This window comes from Dendrobates tinctorius, unplaced genomic scaffold, assembly GCF_039654945.1.
Source record: "Dendrobates tinctorius isolate UK_male_01 unplaced genomic scaffold, ASM3965494v1 ptg000083l, whole genome shotgun sequence".
In the NCBI taxonomy this organism is placed as follows: domain Eukaryota; kingdom Metazoa; phylum Chordata; class Amphibia; order Anura; family Dendrobatidae; genus Dendrobates; species Dendrobates tinctorius.
In genome coordinates this window covers 11,673,149-11,693,060 of record NW_027361751.1, presented here as the reverse complement: position 1 = coordinate 11,693,060, position 19,912 = coordinate 11,673,149, and the positions used below count along the sequence as shown (strand labels likewise).

Below are 19,912 nucleotides of genomic sequence, written 5' to 3'. Positions count from 1 at the left end.
TTCACGGTGAAAAAACGCGGCAAAAACGCATCAAATTCGCGGGAATTCCGGACATGTGCACATAGCCTTAAACTGATCACTTTTTCATTTCATTATTTCAAATCTCAGAAAGCTGTAAGTATTACTATTTACAGATTTGAGCTGTCGTTTCCATTTTCTGAATTAATTTTCCAAGCGCACCTTAACTCAGCCTGAAGAAGTTATATGTTTGGAGTTACTGTGTTTTAGTTCTTCAGCGTCCTTCTTACAGCACAACCGCCTGTACAGGGACATATAATTTTTTGTTGATGCAAAGTAATATAAAAAGGGATCAAGACAGCAACTGATGCTGCACACACAGGTACAAATCATGTAAGTAAAATACAGGAGCTCCCCAGAATCATCAATGATACGGAGACTTTGAATGAAAAAGATGACATTGGTCGGGCCGAAACACAACATGAATGCGGAAACCACAATGATAACCAAGATCACGGCTTGTCTCTTTTTCTCGGTGTTGCCCATTTCTGAGGACCTCAGTTTTCTTATGGTTCCAATATAGCAGAAGATGGTAACCATTAAAGGCAAGAAAAAGAAAAGTGTACAAAAAGTAGTAATATAATATATATAGTAATTCTTCACTACTGCTGTATCCTGAACATCATGACAGGTTGTTTTGTCCACTGAGACTATGTACTCAGTTTGCTTGTGTATGAGAAGGGGAATGGTGCTACATATGGAAATGAACCAAATGGCAAAACAGATCAACCAAGATCTGTTCACTCTACGCCAATAGAGGGACTGCAAAGGATAAACCACAGCCAGGTACCTGTCCACGCTCATACCTGTCATGATGAGAATGGAGCAGTACATGTTACAGTAAAACGCCGCAGTGGTAAAGCGGCACATTCCTTCTCCGATGAGCCAGTCATTCCCAGAAAATCTATAAACGATATTAAAAGGCAGGGTACAGACAAAAAGCGCATCAGCAAGCGCAAGGTTCAACATGTATACCACGGCAGGTTTTCGGACCTTTGTCTTTACCAGAAATATGATGATGGCTTTTATATTTAATGGTAAGGCAAAAAGAAACACGAACGTATATATCAATGGTACAAATAAGGTCAACCAGCGGCTTGAAAGATAATATATGACATTAGGTGAGATAATATTTTCAAAACTAATAAATGTATCCATGCGTGATTCGTTTTGTGGGTCTTCTATGGATGAGATTGTTGATGGACATTTTGTCGAGTTGTCATAGGTTTCATTGCTGTTTTCTGATTTAGTTGAGGTTTTTCCATCTAAATGAATGATGATAACAATTACACTAGTGAAACAACAAATTTAGTATATGAAGATGCTAGATAAAAATGCTGCCAAAATATAGGTACAAATTGGTCATAATAACTACATATAGTAATTAATAAGAAGGAGCAAGTAAGTACAACCATAAATATACAAAAACTCGACAACAGCCCATTGCAACAATTACATAGATTAATTCTAAAAATACATAAGTAAAAGCATCACAACAGCAACAAGCAGGCAAATCATCCCCGTTATACATATTTGGCCAATACATTGCTAAGGAGCCTTCTGCTGTTTGTCTAGTCCAAGTAACATAATCTATGTGTTGCAGTGACGTCTTTAAAAATAGAAGGAGTGTACTATGTATTCTAAGCATCAAAGGAAGCTGTGAAGTCCAAAAACAGACAGGTAGAGCATGAGAAATATATCTGCTTGTTGCTTTTGACTCTTAGGATGATTATATACACAGCTCAAAAAAAAAAAGGGAACACTAAGATATCACATCGTAGATATCACTGAATGAAATATCGCAGCTGCAAATTTGTATTCATTACATAGTGGCATGCGTTGAGAACAAAAAAACATAAAAATGATCAATGTAAATCAAAATGAATATCCCATGGAGGTCTAGATTTGGAAGGATACTCAAAATCAAACTGAAAAATCAAATTACAGACTGATCCAACTTCAGTGGAAATGCCTCAAGACAAGGAAATGATGCTCAGTAGTGTGTGTGTGACCTCCACGTGCCTGCTTGACCTCCCTACGACACCTGGGCATGCTCCTGATGAGTCGGCGGATGTTGTCATGAGGGATCTCCCGGACTTGGAATAAAGCATCCGCCAACTCCTGGACAGTCTGTGTTGCAACGTGACGTTGGTGGCTGGAGCGAGACAAGATGTCCCAGATGTACTCAATCAGTTTCAGATCTGGGGAACGGGCGGGCCAGTCCATAGCTTCAATGCCTTCATCTTGCAGGAACTGCTGACACACTCCAGCCACATGAGGTCTGGCATTGTCCTGTATTAGGAGGAACTCAGGTCCAACTGCATCAGCATATGGTCTCAAAAGGGATCTGAGGATCTCATCTCGGTACCTAATGACAGTCAGGTTACCTCTGGCCAGCACTTGGGGGCTGTGCGGCCCTCCAAAGAAATGCCACCCCATACCATTACTGACCCACTGCCAAATCGGTCAAGCTGAAGGATGTTGCAGACAGCATATTGCTCTCCACGGTGCTTCAATGAGGTCTGGCTACCCGGCTCGCTGCAGTGAGGGAATTATAAACACTCTGGCCGCAGCCACCCCAATTAGCTTATCAACTCCCTTTCCGTCACAGCCAGCTGTACCGGGGCCCAAATCACATTTCGCCGCCACCAGCTACGATTTACTTAATGAGTTAATTAAGAGGGTCCGTAGTAAATCCCCAAATTAGTAGCAATTATCTAAAAAAGCGCATAGTTTGTTTCTTAGAGCATGAAGACAGACTGATAATTTTGCGATTTATTCCCCAAAGAGGGCAGTGATTACATAGATAAAAAGTTGTTACAAAGTTGAGACATTAAATATGTACAATGCAAATATAAAATAACAAGGATTAAAAAAACAGATTAACACTTACATGTGCTTAGTTGGTATTAGGCAAATCATGTGGGGAAAGAAGGCGGAGCCACACGTCCCCCTGCATCTGGGGTTCTTGTCAGCACGGACTCTGCAGCTTAACTGGAGAATTTTAAGGGAGGGATATCTTATAGCCTAGAGTCGGTTACATCACGAAAGGAGCAGTCTGGAAAGGGTCAGCCCCCCTTTCTCCAAGTTGCAATCTCACTGTAAAACTTATAATAACTATATCTTGCCGGGGGGTAACTTGAATAAACACGTATATGGTATCATTTTTCCCAGTTTATCGAATACAATAAAACAACATCAAACATGCAATAGTTCGGACACACCATTTGGGAATAATCCATATCTCAGTTTTGGGGGGGTGTTAGAACTTCGCAAGAGCCACCGTAGGGAAGCCGGGTCCGCGCAGATCACAGAAATGTCCGTTTCATTTTTCTGTCGCAACCGGAGCCCGTGCTAGCCTATTTTAATATCTCATAGTTTTATTCTGCCACATGGTTGAGAACAAAGCCTTCCTTTCCTGACTGTGCAGGGAGGGGGAAGGGTGAATTCCTCACTATGGGCTCAGATTTCACAGAGCTACGAGCAGGCACATAGCTGTGGGGGAAGAGGGGGGTTGTAGCCCTGCTGACAGGCTACGGTATCATCAGTAGAATAGCAATGGGGATTCTAGAACATACCAGCAAAATCATACTTTACAGACATATCTTACATTACACCAAGTGTCCTGCACGTTGTTGGGCTGTGAGCACAAGCCCCAACTGTGGACGTCCGGCACTCAGACCATCCTCATGGAGTCGGTTTCTAACCGTTCGTGCAGACAAATGCACATTTGTGGCCTGCTGGAGGTCATTATGCAAGGCTCTGGCACTGCTCCTCCTGTTCCTTCGTGCACAAATGCTGAGGTAGAGGTCCTGCAGCTGGGTTGTTGCCCTCCTACGGCCCCCTCCACGTCTCCTTGTGTACTGGCCTGTCTCCTGGTAGCGTCTCCAGCCTCTGGACACTACCCTGACAGACACAGCAAACCTTCATGTCACAGTTCGCATTGATGTGCCGGTTGTAGAGTCCGTCTCATGCTACCACGAGTGTGAAAGCACAACCATTCAAAAGTGACCAAAACATCAGCTAGAAAGCATTGGTACTGAGATGTGGTCTGTGGTCCCCACCTGCAAAACCACTCCTTTATTGAGTGTGACTTGATAATTGCCAATAATTTCCATCTGTTGTCTATTCCATTTGCACAACAGCATGTGAAATAGATTGTCAATCAGTGCTGCTTCCTAAGTGGACAGTTTGATTTCACAGAAGTTTGATTTACTTGGAGTTATATTCTGTTAAGTGTTCCCTTTATTTTTTTGAGCAGTATGTATGTATGTGTATATATATATATACACTCACTGGCCACTTTATTAGGTACACCATGCTAGTAAGGGGTAGGACCCCCTTTTGCCTTCAGAACTGCCTCAATTCTTCGTGGCTGAGATTCAACAAGGTGCTGTAAGCATTCCTCAGAGATTTTGGACCATATTGACATGATGGCATCACACAGTTGGCGCAGATTTGTCGGCTGCACATCCCTGATGCGAATCTCCCGTTCCACCACATCCCAAAGATGCTCTATTGGATTGAGATCTGGTGACTGAGGAGGCCATTTGAGTACAGTAAACTCATTGTCATGTTCAAGAAACCAATCTGAGATGATTCGAGCTTTATGACATGGCGCATTATCCTGCTGAAAGTAGCCATCAGATGTTGGGTACATTGTGGTCATAAAGGGATGGACATGGTCAGCAACAATACTCAGGTAGGCTGTGGCGTTGCAACGATGCTCAATTGGTACCAAGGGGCCCAAAGAGTGCCCAGAAAAAATTCCCCACACCATGACACCACCACCACCAGCCTGAACCGTTGATACAAGGCAGGATGGATCCATGCTTTCATGTTGTTTACGCCAAATTCTGACCCTACCATCCGAATGTCGCAGCAGAAATCGAGACTCATCAGACCAGGCAACGTTTTTCCAATCTTCTACTGTCCAATTTCGATGAGCTTGTGCAAATTGTAGCCATCAGATGCCTGTTCTTAGCTGAGAGGAGTGGTACCCAGTGTGGTCTTCTGCTGCTGTAGCCCATCTGCCTCAAAGTTCGACGCACTGTGCGTTCAGAGATGCTCTTCTGCCTACCTTGGTTGTAACGGGTGGCAATTTGAGTCACTGTTGCCTTTCTATCAGCTCGAACCAGTCTGCCCATTCTCCTCTGACCTCTGGCATCAACATGGCATTTCCGGCCACAGAACTGCCGCTCACTGGATTTTTTTTCTTTTTCGGACCATTCTCTGTAAACCCTAGAGATGGTTGTGCGTGAAAATCCCAGTAGATCAGCAGTTTCTGAAATTCTCAGACCAGCCCTTCTGGCACCAACAATCATGCCACGTTCAAAGGCACTCAAATCACCTTTCTTCCCCATACTGATGCTCGGTTTGAACTGCAGGAGATTGTCTTGACCATGTCTACATGCCTAAATGCACTGAGTTGCCGCCATGTGATTGGCTGATTAGAAATTAAGTCTTAACACACAGTTGGACAGGTGTACCTAATAAAGTGGCCAGTGAGTGTATATATATATATATATGTACTGTATATATGTATCAAAAAATAAAGGAAACACAAATCCAAAATACTAGTTATCACTGAACTAAATATTCCAGTTGCAAATCTTTATTCATTACATAGTGGAATGCGTTGAGAACAATAAAACATAAAAATGATCATTGTAAATCAAAATTAATGTCCCATGCAGTATTTGAAATGATACTCAAAATCAAAGTGGAAAATCAAATTACAGGCTGATCCAACTTCAGTGGAAATGCCTCAAGACAAGGAAATGATACCAAGTAGTGTGTGTGGCCTCCACAAGCCTGTATGTCCTTACAATGCTTGGGCATGCTTCTGATGAGGAGGCTGATGTTCCCCTGAGGGATCTCTTCCCAGACCTGGATTAAAGCATCAGTCAACTCCTGGTCAGTCTGGTGCAAAGTGGCATTGGTGGATGGAACCAGACATGATGTTCCAGATGTGCTTGATTGGATCCAGGTCTGGAAAACGGGCAGGTCAGTCAATAGCATCAATGCCTTCATCATACAGGAACTGCTGACACACTTCAGCCACATGAGGCCTAGCACTGTCATCCATCTGAAGGAACCCAGGGCCCAGTGCACCTGCATATGACCACACAATGGGTCTGAGAATCTTATCCTGGTGCGTAATGGCAATCAGTGTTCCTCTGGCTGGTAAAATAAAAGAAATGCCTCCCCACACCATTACTGACCCACTGCTAAACCGGTCATGCTGGAAGATGTTACAAGCAGCAGAACATTTTCCATGGGTTCTCCAGTCTCTGTTATGTCTGTCACATGTGCTCAGTGTGCACCTGCTCTCATTCGTGAAGAGCACAGGGCGCCAGTGTCAAATTTGCCAATCTTTGTGTTCTCAGGCAAATGCCAATCGCCTTGCACGGTGTTGGGCTGTAAGCACAACACTCACTTTTGGACCACCTTCATGGAGTCTGTTTCTAACAGTTTGAGAAGTCACATGGATGCTAGTGGCCTGCTGGAGGTCATTTTGCAGGGCTCTGGCACTGCTCCCCCTTTTCCTTCTGCTGCTGGGTTGTTGCCCTTCTACGGCCCCCTCCACATCTCCTGGTGTACTGGCCTGTCTCCTGGTATCAGCTGAATGCTCTGGACAGACACACTACCTGAGAAACTTGTGTGAGTTGTAGACATTGCCTTATGCTACTGTACAGTACCTGTAGGGGTGAGAGCAATGACAAAATTCAAAAGTGACAAAAACAACAGCCAAAATGGTTGAGAATAGAGAACTAGTCTGCGGTCACCCCCTGCAGAACCACTCCTTTATAGGGGTTGTCTTGCTAATTGCCTATCATTTTTACCTGTTATCTGTTCCACTGACAGCAGGAAGAATTGATTCACAATCAGTTTTTCTTCATAACTGGACAGGTTTATTTTACAGAAGTGTGACTGACTTGGAGTTACATTGTGTTGTTTAAGTGTTCCCTTTATTTTTTGAGCAGTGCATTATCTTTCTTGGATCTCATATTTGAAGATAACCTCCTATAATGAACATTATGACAGGTCTTATTTGGAGGCACCATATTATAGAGCAGGAAGCACTGAGCAGATTGATATATAGGTTTGTGAAAAAAGATTTAGTGTTAGTGATTGGCAGCTAACTCTATGTGCACACTTATACAGAAAATGTCATTAATAACTGTTTAGGAATGCCCCCTTGACTCCTAAGTCCAAATGAAATTCCAATGAACAATTATTAAATTTTACTTAATATTTACCCACAAACCTACTGTATATATCAATTGTTCAGCTTCTACTACTCCATGACATGTTACCCATAGATTACATAGCAGTTAGTAGCGGAAAGATTCTCTATAAACATCACTTTTTATAGTTTCAAAAAAGTGCCATACCATATTCATAATAAACAGAATAGTGAAATTATGAGATGTTGTTTTTATCAGCTGTATACATTCCGTATGTCTTGTACAGTGTGGAAAATAAGTATTTGATACACTGATGATTTTGCAAGTTTTCCCACCTACAAAGAATGGAGAGGTCTGTAATTTTTGTCATAGGTACACCTCAACTGTGAGCGACAGAATCTTATAAAAAAAATTCCTGAAAATCACATTGTATGATTTTTACATAACTAAATTGTATTTTATTGCATGAAAAAAGTATTACAATAGAAAAACAGAACATAATATTTGGTACAGAAACCTTTGTTTGCAATCACAGAGGTCAGATGTTTCCTGTAGTTCTTAACCAAGTTGGCCCACTCCTCCATACAGATCTTCTCCAAATCTTTCAGTTTTTGCGGCTGTCACTGGGCAACACTGAGTTTCAGCCTCCTCCAAAGATTTTCTATTGGGTTCAGGTGTGGAGACTGGCTAGGCCACACCAGGACCTAGATATGCTTCCTACAGAGTCATGCCTAAGTTGCCCTGGCTTTTTGTTTTGAGTCATTGTCATGCTGGAAGACACAGCCACGACCCATCTACAATGCTCTTACTGAGGGAAGGAGGTTGTTGGCCAAAATCTCGTGATACATGACCCAATTAATCCTTCCTTCAGTACAGTGCAGTTGTCCTGTCCCCTTTGCAGAAAAGCAGCCCCAAAGTATGAGGTTTCAGTCACCATGCTTCATGGTTCGGTCGGTGTTCTTGGGGTTGTACTCATCCTTCTTCCTCCAAACATGGTCTGGAGTTGATACCATGACCTTCTCCCATGCCTCTTCTTAATCATCCAGATGGTCATTGATAAACTCCAAACTGACCTGTACATGTGCTGGCGTTATCAGGGGGACCTTGTGTGCCCTGCAGGACTTAAAACCTTGATGGTGTAGTGTGTTAACGGTAATGTTTGAAACTGTGGTCCCAGCTCTCTTCATGTCATTGACCAGGTCTTCCCATGTTGTTCTGGGTTGATTCCGGCCTTTCTCAGAATCATCATTATCCCACGAGTAGAGTTGAGCGATACCGTCCGATACTTCAAAGTATCGTATCGGATGGTATCGGCCGATCTTTAAAAAAAGTATCGGTATCGCCGATTCCGATACCGGAAGTCCCATTCAAGTCTATGGGACTTCCGGTATCGGAATAAGAAAAACCCTTTCCTGCCCTTGTACAGCCTCTCTGGGGTCTGTACGGGCCTTTCGGGGGGCTGTGCCGGCCTGCCAGGGGGTCTGTGCAGGCTCCGGTGGTCTGTGCCGGCCTGCCGGTGGTCTGTGCAGGCTCCGGGGGGCTGTGCCGGCCTGCCGGGGGGCTGTGCCGGCCTGCCGGTGGTCTGTGCAGGCTCCGGGGGGCTGTGCCGGCCTGCCGGGGGGGCTGTGCCGGCTCCGGGGGGCTGTGCCGGCCTGCCGGGGGGCTGTGCAGGCTCCGGGGGTCTGTGCAGGCATCGTCCGATGGGACTACAAGTCCCATCGGGCGATGCCTGCTACCATGACAGTGATTGACACATTAGCCAATGATGGGACAGTAGTAGTCCCATCATCCGGCTAATGTGTTAAATGTAAAAAAAAAAAAAAATTACATGCTACATACATACAACATGCATACTACATACATGCTACATTCATACTACATACATGCTACATACATACTACATATATACTACATGCATGCTACATACATACTGCATGCTACATACATACCACATACATACTAAATACATACTACATATATACTACATGCATGCTACATACATACTACATGCTACATACATACCACATACATACTACATATATACTACATGCATGCTACATACATACTACATGCTACATACATACCACATATATACTACATACATACTACATATATACTGCATGCTAGATACATACTACATATATACTACATGCATGCTACATACATACCACATATATACTACATACATACTACATATATACTGCATGCTACATACATACTACATATATACTACATGCATGCTACATACATACTACATATATACTACATGCATGCTACATACATACTGCATGCTACATACATACCACATACATACTACATACATACTACATATATACTACATGCATGCTACATACATACTACATGCTACATACATACCACATACATACTACATATATACTACATGCATGCTACATACTACATGCTACATACATACCACATATATACTACATACATACTACATATATACTGCATGCTACATACATACTACATATATACTACATGCATGCTACATACATACTACATACCACATACATACCACATACATACTACATACATACTACATACATACTACATGCTACATACATACTACATGCTACATACATACTACATATATACTACATGCATGCTACATACATACTACATATATACTACATGCATGCTACATACATACTACATGCTACATGCATGCTACATACATACTACATACATACTACATGCCGTGTGGGAATTTCATACTACATTCCGTGTGGGAATTTCCCACACAGCAATGGCATAAAGTGAGACTAGGGACTTTTTTTTTTAAGTGGCGGAGGAATACAGTGCGGAAGGATACCTACCTTCCGTCATTGGATTCCTGCAGCCCGTAGAGAACGGCAGCATCATCTGATGCTGCAGTTCTCTACCCAAGATCGTCGTGGGACACACTCGTGGACTGCTTCGGATCGTGGGTGAGTATTTTTGTGGTTTGTTATGTTAATATTTATTCCGTAGACGACAATGGCTTCGGGGAACAATGTGACAAGTATTGGTAAGTATGTTACTCTATGTTATATGTACTGTATGTCTATGTATGTATTGTATGAATGTATTGTATGTATGTAGTATATATGTGGTATGTATGTAGCATGTAGTATGTATGTAGTATGTATGTAGCATGCATGTAGCATGTAGTATGTATGTAGCATGCATGTAGTATATATGTAGTATGTATGTAGCATGCATGTAGTATATATGTAGTATGTATGTAGCATGTAGTATGTATGTAGCATGCATGTAGTATATATGTAGTATGTATGTAGCATGCAGTATATATGTAGTATGTATGTAGTATATATGTGGTATGTATGTAGCATGTAGTATGTATGTAGCATGCATGTAGTATATATGTAGTATGTATGTGGTATGTATGTAGCATGCAGTATGTATGTAGTATGTATGTAGTATGTATGTAGTATGTAGTATGTATGTAGCATGCAGTATGTATGTAGTATGTATGTAGTATATATGTAGTATGTATGTAGCATGCATGTAGTATGTATGTAGCATGTATGTAGTATGTATGTAGTATATATGTAGTATGTATGTAGCATGTAGTATGTATGTAGCATGCATGTAGTATGTATGTAGTATTTTTTTTTTTTTTTAACATTTAACACATTAGCCGGATGATGGGACTACTACTGTCCCATCATTGGCTAATGTGTCAATCACTGTCATGGTAGCAGGCATCGCCCGATGGGACTTGTAGTCCCATCGGACGATGCTTGCACAGACCCCCGGACATCAGCACAGCCCCCCGGCAGGCCGGCACAGCCCCCCGGCAGGCCGGTACAGACCCCCACAGGGTGCACAGACCACCGGCAGGCCGGCACAGCCCCCCGGCAGGCCGGTACAGACCCCGGGCAGTCCACACAGCCCCCCGGCAGGCCGGCACAGCCCCCCGGCAGGCCGGCAGAGACCCCCGGAAGGCCCGAAATGACGGCGCATCATGATGCGCACACACCGCGCATCATGATGACGTCAGGCCGTCAATCAACTGAACTTCCGATTCCGATGCCGAATTCCGATATTGAAAAAATATCGGAAGTCGGTATCGGAATTCCGATACAGCAAGTATCGGCCGATACCCGATACTTGCGGTATCGGAATGCTCAACACTACCCACGAGGTGAGATCTTGAATGGAGCTCCGGACTGAGGAAGATTGACAGTCATCTTGTTTCTTCCATTTCTAATAAGTGTGCCAACAGTTGCCTTCTCACTAAGCTGCCTGCCTATTGTCCTGTTGCCCATCCCAGCCTTGTGCAGGTTTACAATTTTGTCTCTGGTGTCCTTAGACAGCTCTTTGTCATGGTGTTCAAAAAGGTGCAATTAATACAGGTGTTCAAATACTTATCTCATGGAAATAAGAATCATACAATGAGATTTTCTGTTTTTTTTTATGTTTAGATTCTGTTTCTCAGAGTTGCAGTGTACCTACAATAAAAATTGCAGACCTCTCCATTCTTTGTAGGTGGGAAAACTTGCAAAGTCTGTAGAGTATCAAATACTTATTTTACCCAGTGCATATGCCTGATGTACTGTATTTTGTATTGGTTTATGCTACAGTTTCACAGCACATATTCGTTTTTACCTATTGTTATTGATATTCCCAGTTTTCTAGCATAACCTGAAAGTAGAAAAGTAAAAGTTTAACTAATTAAAAACATTGTTTGATTAGATTCACGTAGGGATCTATCAATGGCTATAGTTCGAGCCAAAATTTATATATACCGTATATATATATTACACACGTGGCCAAAATTGTTGATACCCCTCGTTTAATGACAGAAAAATCCTCAATGGTCACAGAAATAACTTGATTCTGACAAAAGTGTGAATAAATCAAAAATCTATGAAAATGAACAAATGAAAGTCAGACATTGCTTTTCAACCATGCTTCCACAGAATTTAAAAAAATAAATAAAACTCATGAAATAGGCCTGGACAGAAATGATGGTACCCTTAACTTAATATTTTGTTGCACAACCTTTTGATGCAATCACTGCAATCAAACGATTCCTGTAACTGTCAATGAGACTTCTTCATCTCTTAACAGGTATTTTGGCCCACTCCTCAAGAGCAAACTCCTCGAGCGAAACGCGCATTGGTGCTGACAGCATTTGGTCCCAGGTTGAAACAATGGGTAAGAGCAGAATTTAGCTTTACTTTTGCAGTTTTTTTTGTCTCCCTTAAAGCAGTACACACCTTATTCCTTTAGTTAGGAAATATATATGCATGCCATGCAAAAAGTCTATGGATTAATACCTTTTGTAACTTGAGCAGTAGCACTTTATAAATATTTGCTGCTATTTTTTGCTATCCCCATCCATTACAAATTACTGGGGCCAATGTGCTTTACATCTGTGTAAATCATCTATTTACTTTGTCGCTTTATGTTAATTTTGTTATGAAATTTTCAATGTACTAATTTGGTTGTAAATAAACTTTATATAATTTTTATGGGATATATTTTGCTCTTTTTTTCTTTCGTTTTCATATATCTTCTTTCATTTGGTCTGCTGTTATAGTAGCGTTTCATCAGATCCAGGTTCTCTTGCCTTATCCATGTTTGGTTAGTTTCAGAAGCTCATTTATCATCAGATTGTCCTGGTTCTTCAACATCTGACACGGACCTTGTTAATCCGGGCAACTTCCGAGCTGGCGTGACTGTCTTTGTTTGTGACACTCTCATGTTTATTGAGGTAGGCATTATAGTAGTCTTGCCCAAGGACCACTACTGGTATATTATGTTCCTACAGGGCAGAGCCGGGATTGGAACCCCAGTCTCCCATGTTGGTGGTTGTTCATATTAACTACTACGCTGTAACAGTCACCTAAGAAGGTGTTATAGTGTTAGGAGCCTTGGTATATAATTTAATTTATTTTTGAACCCCAGTCTCCGATGTTGTAGGCTGTGCACTTAACCATTATATTATACCAGTGTGCTGGCCATAAGAAGAGATGGAAGCTGCAGATGTGAAGACACGAAAGCTCCTCACAATGCATGGATGTCTCCACCCTAAGTCTAGCACCCAAAGATTGTATACCAACAGAAAAGAGGGTGGTTGAGGCTTGATAAGCATCCAAGCCACCATCACGGATGAAACAAGGAGTATCCAGGAATACATCAGAAACATGGCACCCAAAGATGAGATGTTGAGAATAAGCCTAAGGCAGCAACAACAACAGATCTGGAAGGAAGAACAGGAACATGAAGCGCCATGGCGAGACAAGCCGCTGCATGGGATGTACCATCGACAGATAATGGACATGGCTGACATGGAGAAATCCTACCAATGGCTAGAGAGATCTGGACTACGAAACAGCACAGAGGCACTAATCATTACAGCACAAGAGCAAGCACTAAGTACCAGATCCATAGAAGCAGGAATCTACCACATAAGACAAGACCCAAGATGCAGACTATACAAAGAAACCTCAGAAACAGTCCAACACATAGTGGCGGAATGCAAAATGCAAGCAGGAACAGCGTATACAGAACTCCACAACCAAGTAGCGGGAATTGTATACAGGAACATCTGCACAGCATATGGGCTAAGTCCCCCTAAGTCCAGGTGGGAGACCCCAGAGAAAGTGGTGGAGAATAAAAGGGCTAAAATCCTGTGGGACTTCAAAATTCAGACGGATAAGCAGGTGTTGGCTAACAACCAGACATTGTAATAGTAGACAAGGATCAGAAGACAGCAATGTTAATAGATGTGGCAGTGCCAAGTGACAGCATCATCAGGAAGAAGGAATATGAGAAGCTGGAGAAATACCAGGGCCTCAAAGAAGAACTGGAGAAGATGTGGAAGGTGAAGGCAACAGTAATTGCAGTGGTGATAGGAGAACTTAGAGCAGTGGGAAAATGGTTACAACAGATCCCAGGAGCAACACCTGAACTCTCTTCTCTGTCCAGAAAAGCGCAATACTGGGAACAACTAAGATCCCGCGCAGAACCCTCAATCTCCCAGGCCTCTGTCGGAGGACCCGGAAATAAGAAAGGACAACCCCCATTGGGGGTGAGAAGGAAGATATATATATATATATATATGTACTCACCGGCACTGTTCCAGTGGTGTCCGCACTTGCTCTCCCAGGACTCATGTGAGAATGTTACATCACATGAGCCCTACATACAGTCATCACTGGCTTCAATGCCACTATCTTCGGATAAATAAGTACTAAGTAAGCTGCGGCTGCTCTTGCTTCCTCTTGATTACTTATAAGTTCAAAGGTGAGAAAATTGAAGCTAGCGCTGATTGGACGAAGGGCTCACGTGGCATTACAACCTCATCTGAGCCCAGGGAGAGCGAGAATCTAAATTCTCCAGAATTGTACCTGAATTTGCACCGAGAAATGTATTTTACAATATCCTTTATACTTTCAATGTGTTTTATACACTTTCTGCTTTTTATCCAACAAGAAGTTGTGGCCTCTCTTAAACACAGCACAGACTGACATCCAACACTGTGCGCCAATAATGCACCACAATTATGGAAAAAGTTTCTGGCACTAAATAAGCCAACTAATAGGTAGTGTTCACCTAGATTAGAAAGGCTTAAAAATAGGCAGAGTCATCAAAGAGCATGACGCACTATGATAAATCTTGTTAATTTTAAGACTGTCCAAAAATGATATAATATTGATAACTCCGTGCCTTTGGAGGATATTTATAAAGATAATGTGCACCAAAAAAATTTCAGTATAGATATTATATGTTTTAGTCACTTTCTTTAGATTGTCTGACAAGGGGGCATGGCCATGCTGAAAAGAGGTGTGGCTTATCAGGAAAGGGGCAGGATCTCGTGACACATTGCACCTAAAAATTTGTCAAATTGTAGTGCCTTTTTTTGGCAAAAAATAATCAAACTAATAAGAGGTTTAAACTTAGACCAGACAGTCTAAAAATGTGCCTAATGCTACTTCAAGGACCCAAATTTATAAATAGCATGTGAAATACTTCAGCATAAAAATGTAATAAAAAGTATAAATACAGAGATAAATGCAGATAAAACAGTTCTCCTGTTTCAGTATCCTGGTGAATCATGAAGCCTTCGCTTGTTCTTCCCATTGCCGTACTATAGACTTTTACCATGTGGCTATATGAACATTAGCTGGCCAGGCTTTACTATCAATAAGTGCCAAAATGATGAAAACTGAATATCAATAGAGAGCAAAAATCCCGGGCTTGGTGAGCATTGCTAAGAAGAGGATATTCCAAGGACAGTAATGCATAAAATTGTGCTGTCTACGTGTTTTGGAGACGCCTTTTTCAGGTACATGATGACAGCATACTGCCCATGACCTTTATAGGGGTCGATGATGTAGTAATACAAAGAAAACACCTATAAACATAATTAAAATACATTACTGCACAATCCCATAAAATCTATTATACTAATAAAGTCTTTTTCTATTATCAATAAATATATTTTACCGTCCTTGGATTATCCTCTCCTTGGCAGCGCTCATCAAGTCCGTGACTTTTGTTCTACATCGATATTTACCAGTCCCGATGGAGGAACCATCTGTATACTCAATCACTGCTGTGCTTGACTTTGTGCAATGGAATATGGAGGGTGCATCAAGTTCCAGCGCCTATGACGTTATCTGGCTGATCTGCACTAGGAGCGTCTTTCCTCTCTTTTTATTTAAAATGATTAAAAATGCAAGAGCTCACCTTGGAATACAAACTTTGTAAATGTTAAAGAAAATACACTGGGAGAACATTGGTCATAGTGCCTGGAGATATATAGATTCCTTAATACTTACCCAACAGCTCATCCTCTGAAAATAAAAGGAGAAAACAAACAAATGAAAGTGAAATGTAGTGTTATTCATGTCTCGGATTATACACAGGGCATTGATCAATGATCACTTGCTTCATTAACCGCTCCTGTAAGAGGGAATTTAACCTCATCCCACCAATGGGAATCAATGGGAAATTACTATTGGTGCAGATCTATTCACAGGACCTGGTCTAGTGGCCATATCAGTAATCTGTGGCACCTGGACAGGAACTCTAAGAACTGTCCCTTTTCTTCCGACGTCCGTGGTTCTTCATTTGATGTGCATCAGACCACTGTGATGACATTACACCAGGCCGGCAATTCAAAAGAAGAGCCACAAATGCTGGGAGATAGGAGGCAGTGCTCAGGGCTCTCATCCAACAGCCATAAATTACTCACCGGGTCCTGTGGATCAAATTGCACCAACTCAAAAAATTACATTTTTAAAGCAATATAAAAAATATATAGTATATTTTATATATCCATGATACATCTTTCACTTTCATTGAGGGGTTGTTTAGTAGATGTTATTGTAGTTACACAATTTTTTCTTGTGCCATTTAGGCAAATAACCTGGGAAAATAACCTGTCCCAATAATGTGCTGCTGTCACATAGAGCAGAATATTCAGGTGACAGATAAACTTAAAAATAGTTATTATAAAAATAATTAATATAATCTATGGCATATATCATCTTTAAAGTGCTATATAAATAGTAAGTGGTTATCACACATTCACAGTATACGTGATAACCTCTATAGTGGCTTGCAAAAGTATTCACACACACCATGACATTTTTCATGTTTTGCTACCTCACAACCTGGAATTTAACGGTTTTATTTAGAATTTTCACTAGTTCATGTAAAGAACATGCCTACAACAGTGAACATTTGGTTTTCTTTTTACTGTGAAGCAAACAACATTCTGTCTCTGCTGCCAAAAAACTTCTCCACAGCATCATACTGCCACTAACATGTTTCACTGTGGGGATGGTGTTCTTGGGGGGTGCTGTTCTCTGCTAGTTTGGCATTAGACACAGCGTTTATCTTGGTGGCCAAAAAGTTCAATTTTGGTTTCATCTATCCATAGCACCTTTGTCCATATATTAGGTGAGTCTCAAAATGAGCGTTAACATTTTTGTATGTAAGTAAAGGCTTTTTTCGGTCCACTCTTCCATAAAGGCCACCTCTGTAGAGTGTACAGCTTATTGAGGTCGTATGGACGGATACTTCATTCTCTGCTTGGGAACTCCGTGGCTCCTCCAGGGTTACCTTTAGTCTTTGTGCTGCCTCTCTGATTAATGCCATTCTTGCCCAGGCTGAGAGATTTGGTGGGCTGCACTCTCTTGACAGGTTTGTTGTGGTACATGTTCTTTCTACTTGATGATAATGAATTTGATTTTGCTCTGGGAGATCATCGGAGATTTGGATTTTTTTTTATAAGCCAACCCTGACTTGTACGTGTTAACAACTTTGTCCCTGATTTGTTTGGAGATCTCCCTGGTCTTCATGGTGGTGTTTTGTTAGTGGAGCCTCTTCCTTAATGGTGTTGCAGCCTCTGTTGCATTTCAGGAAAGATGTGTATATACTGACAGACCATGTGACACTTAGATTGCACACAAGTGTACTTCTTTTCACTAAGCATGGGACTTATGAAGGTAATTGCTTACATTTTTAGGGGCTTCGTCGCAAAAGGGATGAATACATATGCACATGCCAATTTTTAATTGTTTGATCCCATAAATTTAGTTTATGCCTATTTTTCTCACTTCATCAACTTATACTATTTAGTGCTGATGCATCACACACAAATGGGATTGCAAAAATTTTTAAACACAATTTGAAAAAAGCCAAGCGGGTGAATACTTTCACAAGTCACTGCAAATCAAAAGATTGCCCTGTCCCCAGTGTTGTTCAACATTTTTATAACTGATCTAAATAAGGGAACTGAAGGTAAACTTATCAAATTGGCAGACTGTGCAAAGCTAGAAAGGATATCTTACACAAGAGAAGACAGGGAAAGGATTCAGAAGGATCTAGATAAGCTTGAACAATGGGCAGCAACTACTAGAATGGTATTTAACAGGGAGAAATGCAAGATTCTACATCTGGGCAAGAAAAACAAAAATTACATCTATATAATGGGAGAAACAGAACTAAGCAACAGCACGTGTGAAAAATAATAATAATTTTATTTCTACAGTACAGCGCCAACATATTCCGCAGCACTTTACATTTCAGAGGGGACTTGTACAGACAATAGACATTACAGCATAACAATAATCACATAGATCATAACAGATACCAAGAGGAATGGGGGCCCTGCTCGCCAGCTTACAATCTATGAGGAAAAAAGGGAGACTTGAAAGGTGGGTGGTAACAGTTGCCCTGATTGCGTGGACCAGCCATAATGTTAAGTGTGTAACAGTACAGATGCAGAGGGCTAATGGATGCATAAAGCATGTGGGAACATGATGCGGGGAACCTGGTTATGGTAAAAACTTTTGGCTGTGCCACATAGGGATAGATTAGGTTAATGTGTTGAGGTGGTAGGCCAGTCTGAATAAATGAGTTTTCAGGGCACGCTTAAAATTGTGGGGATTGGGGACTAATCGTATTGACCTGGGAAATGCATTCCAAAGAATTGGCGCAGCACGTGTATAGTCTTGGAGACGGGAGTGGGAGATTCTTATTATTGAGGATGCTAACCTCAGGTCATCAGCAGAACGGAGGGCACGGTAAGATGGTATACTGAAACAAGGGAGAAGATGTAGGGTGGTGCTGAGCCATGAAGAGCTTTGTGGGTGAGGGTAATAAGTTTTTACTGGATTCTGGAGTGGATGGGTAGCCAGTGTAATGACTGGCGCAAGGTAAAGGCATTGGTGTAACGACTGGCGAGGAATATGATCCTGGCAGCAGCATTCAAGACAGATTGGAGGGGGGAGAGTTTGGTAAGAGGTAGACCGATTAGAAGAGAGTTACAATAGTCAAGACGAGAATGAATAAGAGAAATAGTAAGAGTTTTTGCGGAGTTAAAAGTAAGAAAAGGTCGAATTCTAGAAATGTTTTTGAGATGCAGATAACAAGAGCGAGCCAGTGATCGTATGTGGGGGACAAAGGAAAGCTCGGAGTCAAGTATGACCCCAAGACAGCGGGCATGTTGCTGGGGAGTAATAGTGGAACCACACATGGAAATGGCAATGTCGGGTATAGGTACATTAGTAGCGGGAGGAAACACAAGGAGTTCAATCTTTGACAGGTTCAGTTTCAGATATAGCGAGGACATGATGTTAGACACAGCGTTTAGACAATCGCCGGTGTTTTCTAGAAAGGCTGGCGTGATGTCAGGAGAAGAAGCGTATAATTGGGTGTCATCAGCATAGAGATGGTACTGGAAGCCAAATCTACTGATTGCTTTACCAATAGGGGAAGTATACAAAGAGAAGAGGAGGGGGCCTAGGACTGATCCTTGAGGAACCCCAACAGTAAGGGGAAGATGAGGGGAGGAGGACCCAGCAAAAGATACAGTAAAGGAGCGGTCAGAGAGATAGGAGGAGAACCAGGAGAGAACGGTGTCCTTGAGGCCAATGGAATGTAGCATAGTGAGGAGGAGCTGATGATCCACAGTGTCGAATGCAGCAGAGAGATCCAAGAGAATTAGCATGGAGTAATGACCATTTGATTTAGCTGTTAGTAGATCATTAGAGACTTTAGTGAGGGCAGTTTCAGTAGAGTGTAAAGAGCGGAAACCAGATTAGAGAGGGTCGAGAAGAGAGTTATCAAAGAGATAGCGGATAAGACGGGAGTGGACCAGGTGTTCCAGGAGTTTAGAGATGAAGGGAAGATTAGAGACAGGTCTATAGTTAGCGGCA

At 41.8% G+C, this 19,912-nt stretch overlaps 1 protein-coding gene and 1 long non-coding RNA gene across 2 annotated transcripts in view; one reads left to right on the top strand and one right to left on the bottom strand.

The window, feature by feature from the left end:
* The window catches only part of LOC141097119 (uncharacterized), a 54,175-nt gene that overhangs the window by 10,257 nt on the left and 24,006 nt on the right, over window positions 1–19,912 (top strand). Inside the window, exon 2 of the long non-coding RNA XR_012233852.1 lies at window positions 12,306–12,392. This is a non-coding gene — a long non-coding RNA (uncharacterized lncRNA). The remainder of the gene's footprint in view (window positions 1–12,305; window positions 12,393–19,912) is intronic.
* On the bottom strand, window positions 187–1,627 carry LOC141097049 (proteinase-activated receptor 1-like). Its single transcript, XM_073584008.1, has one exon. It carries the CDS (start codon window positions 1,174–1,176, stop codon window positions 187–189), a length of 990 nt encoding a protein of 329 aa, XP_073440109.1. The 5' UTR covers window positions 1,177–1,627.

What these genes read in the sequence shown, in the direction of transcription:
- LOC141097049 (XM_073584008.1), bottom strand. Translation starts at nt 1,176, where the DNA reads ATGGATACATTTATTAGTTTTGAAAATATTATCTCACCTAATGTCATA.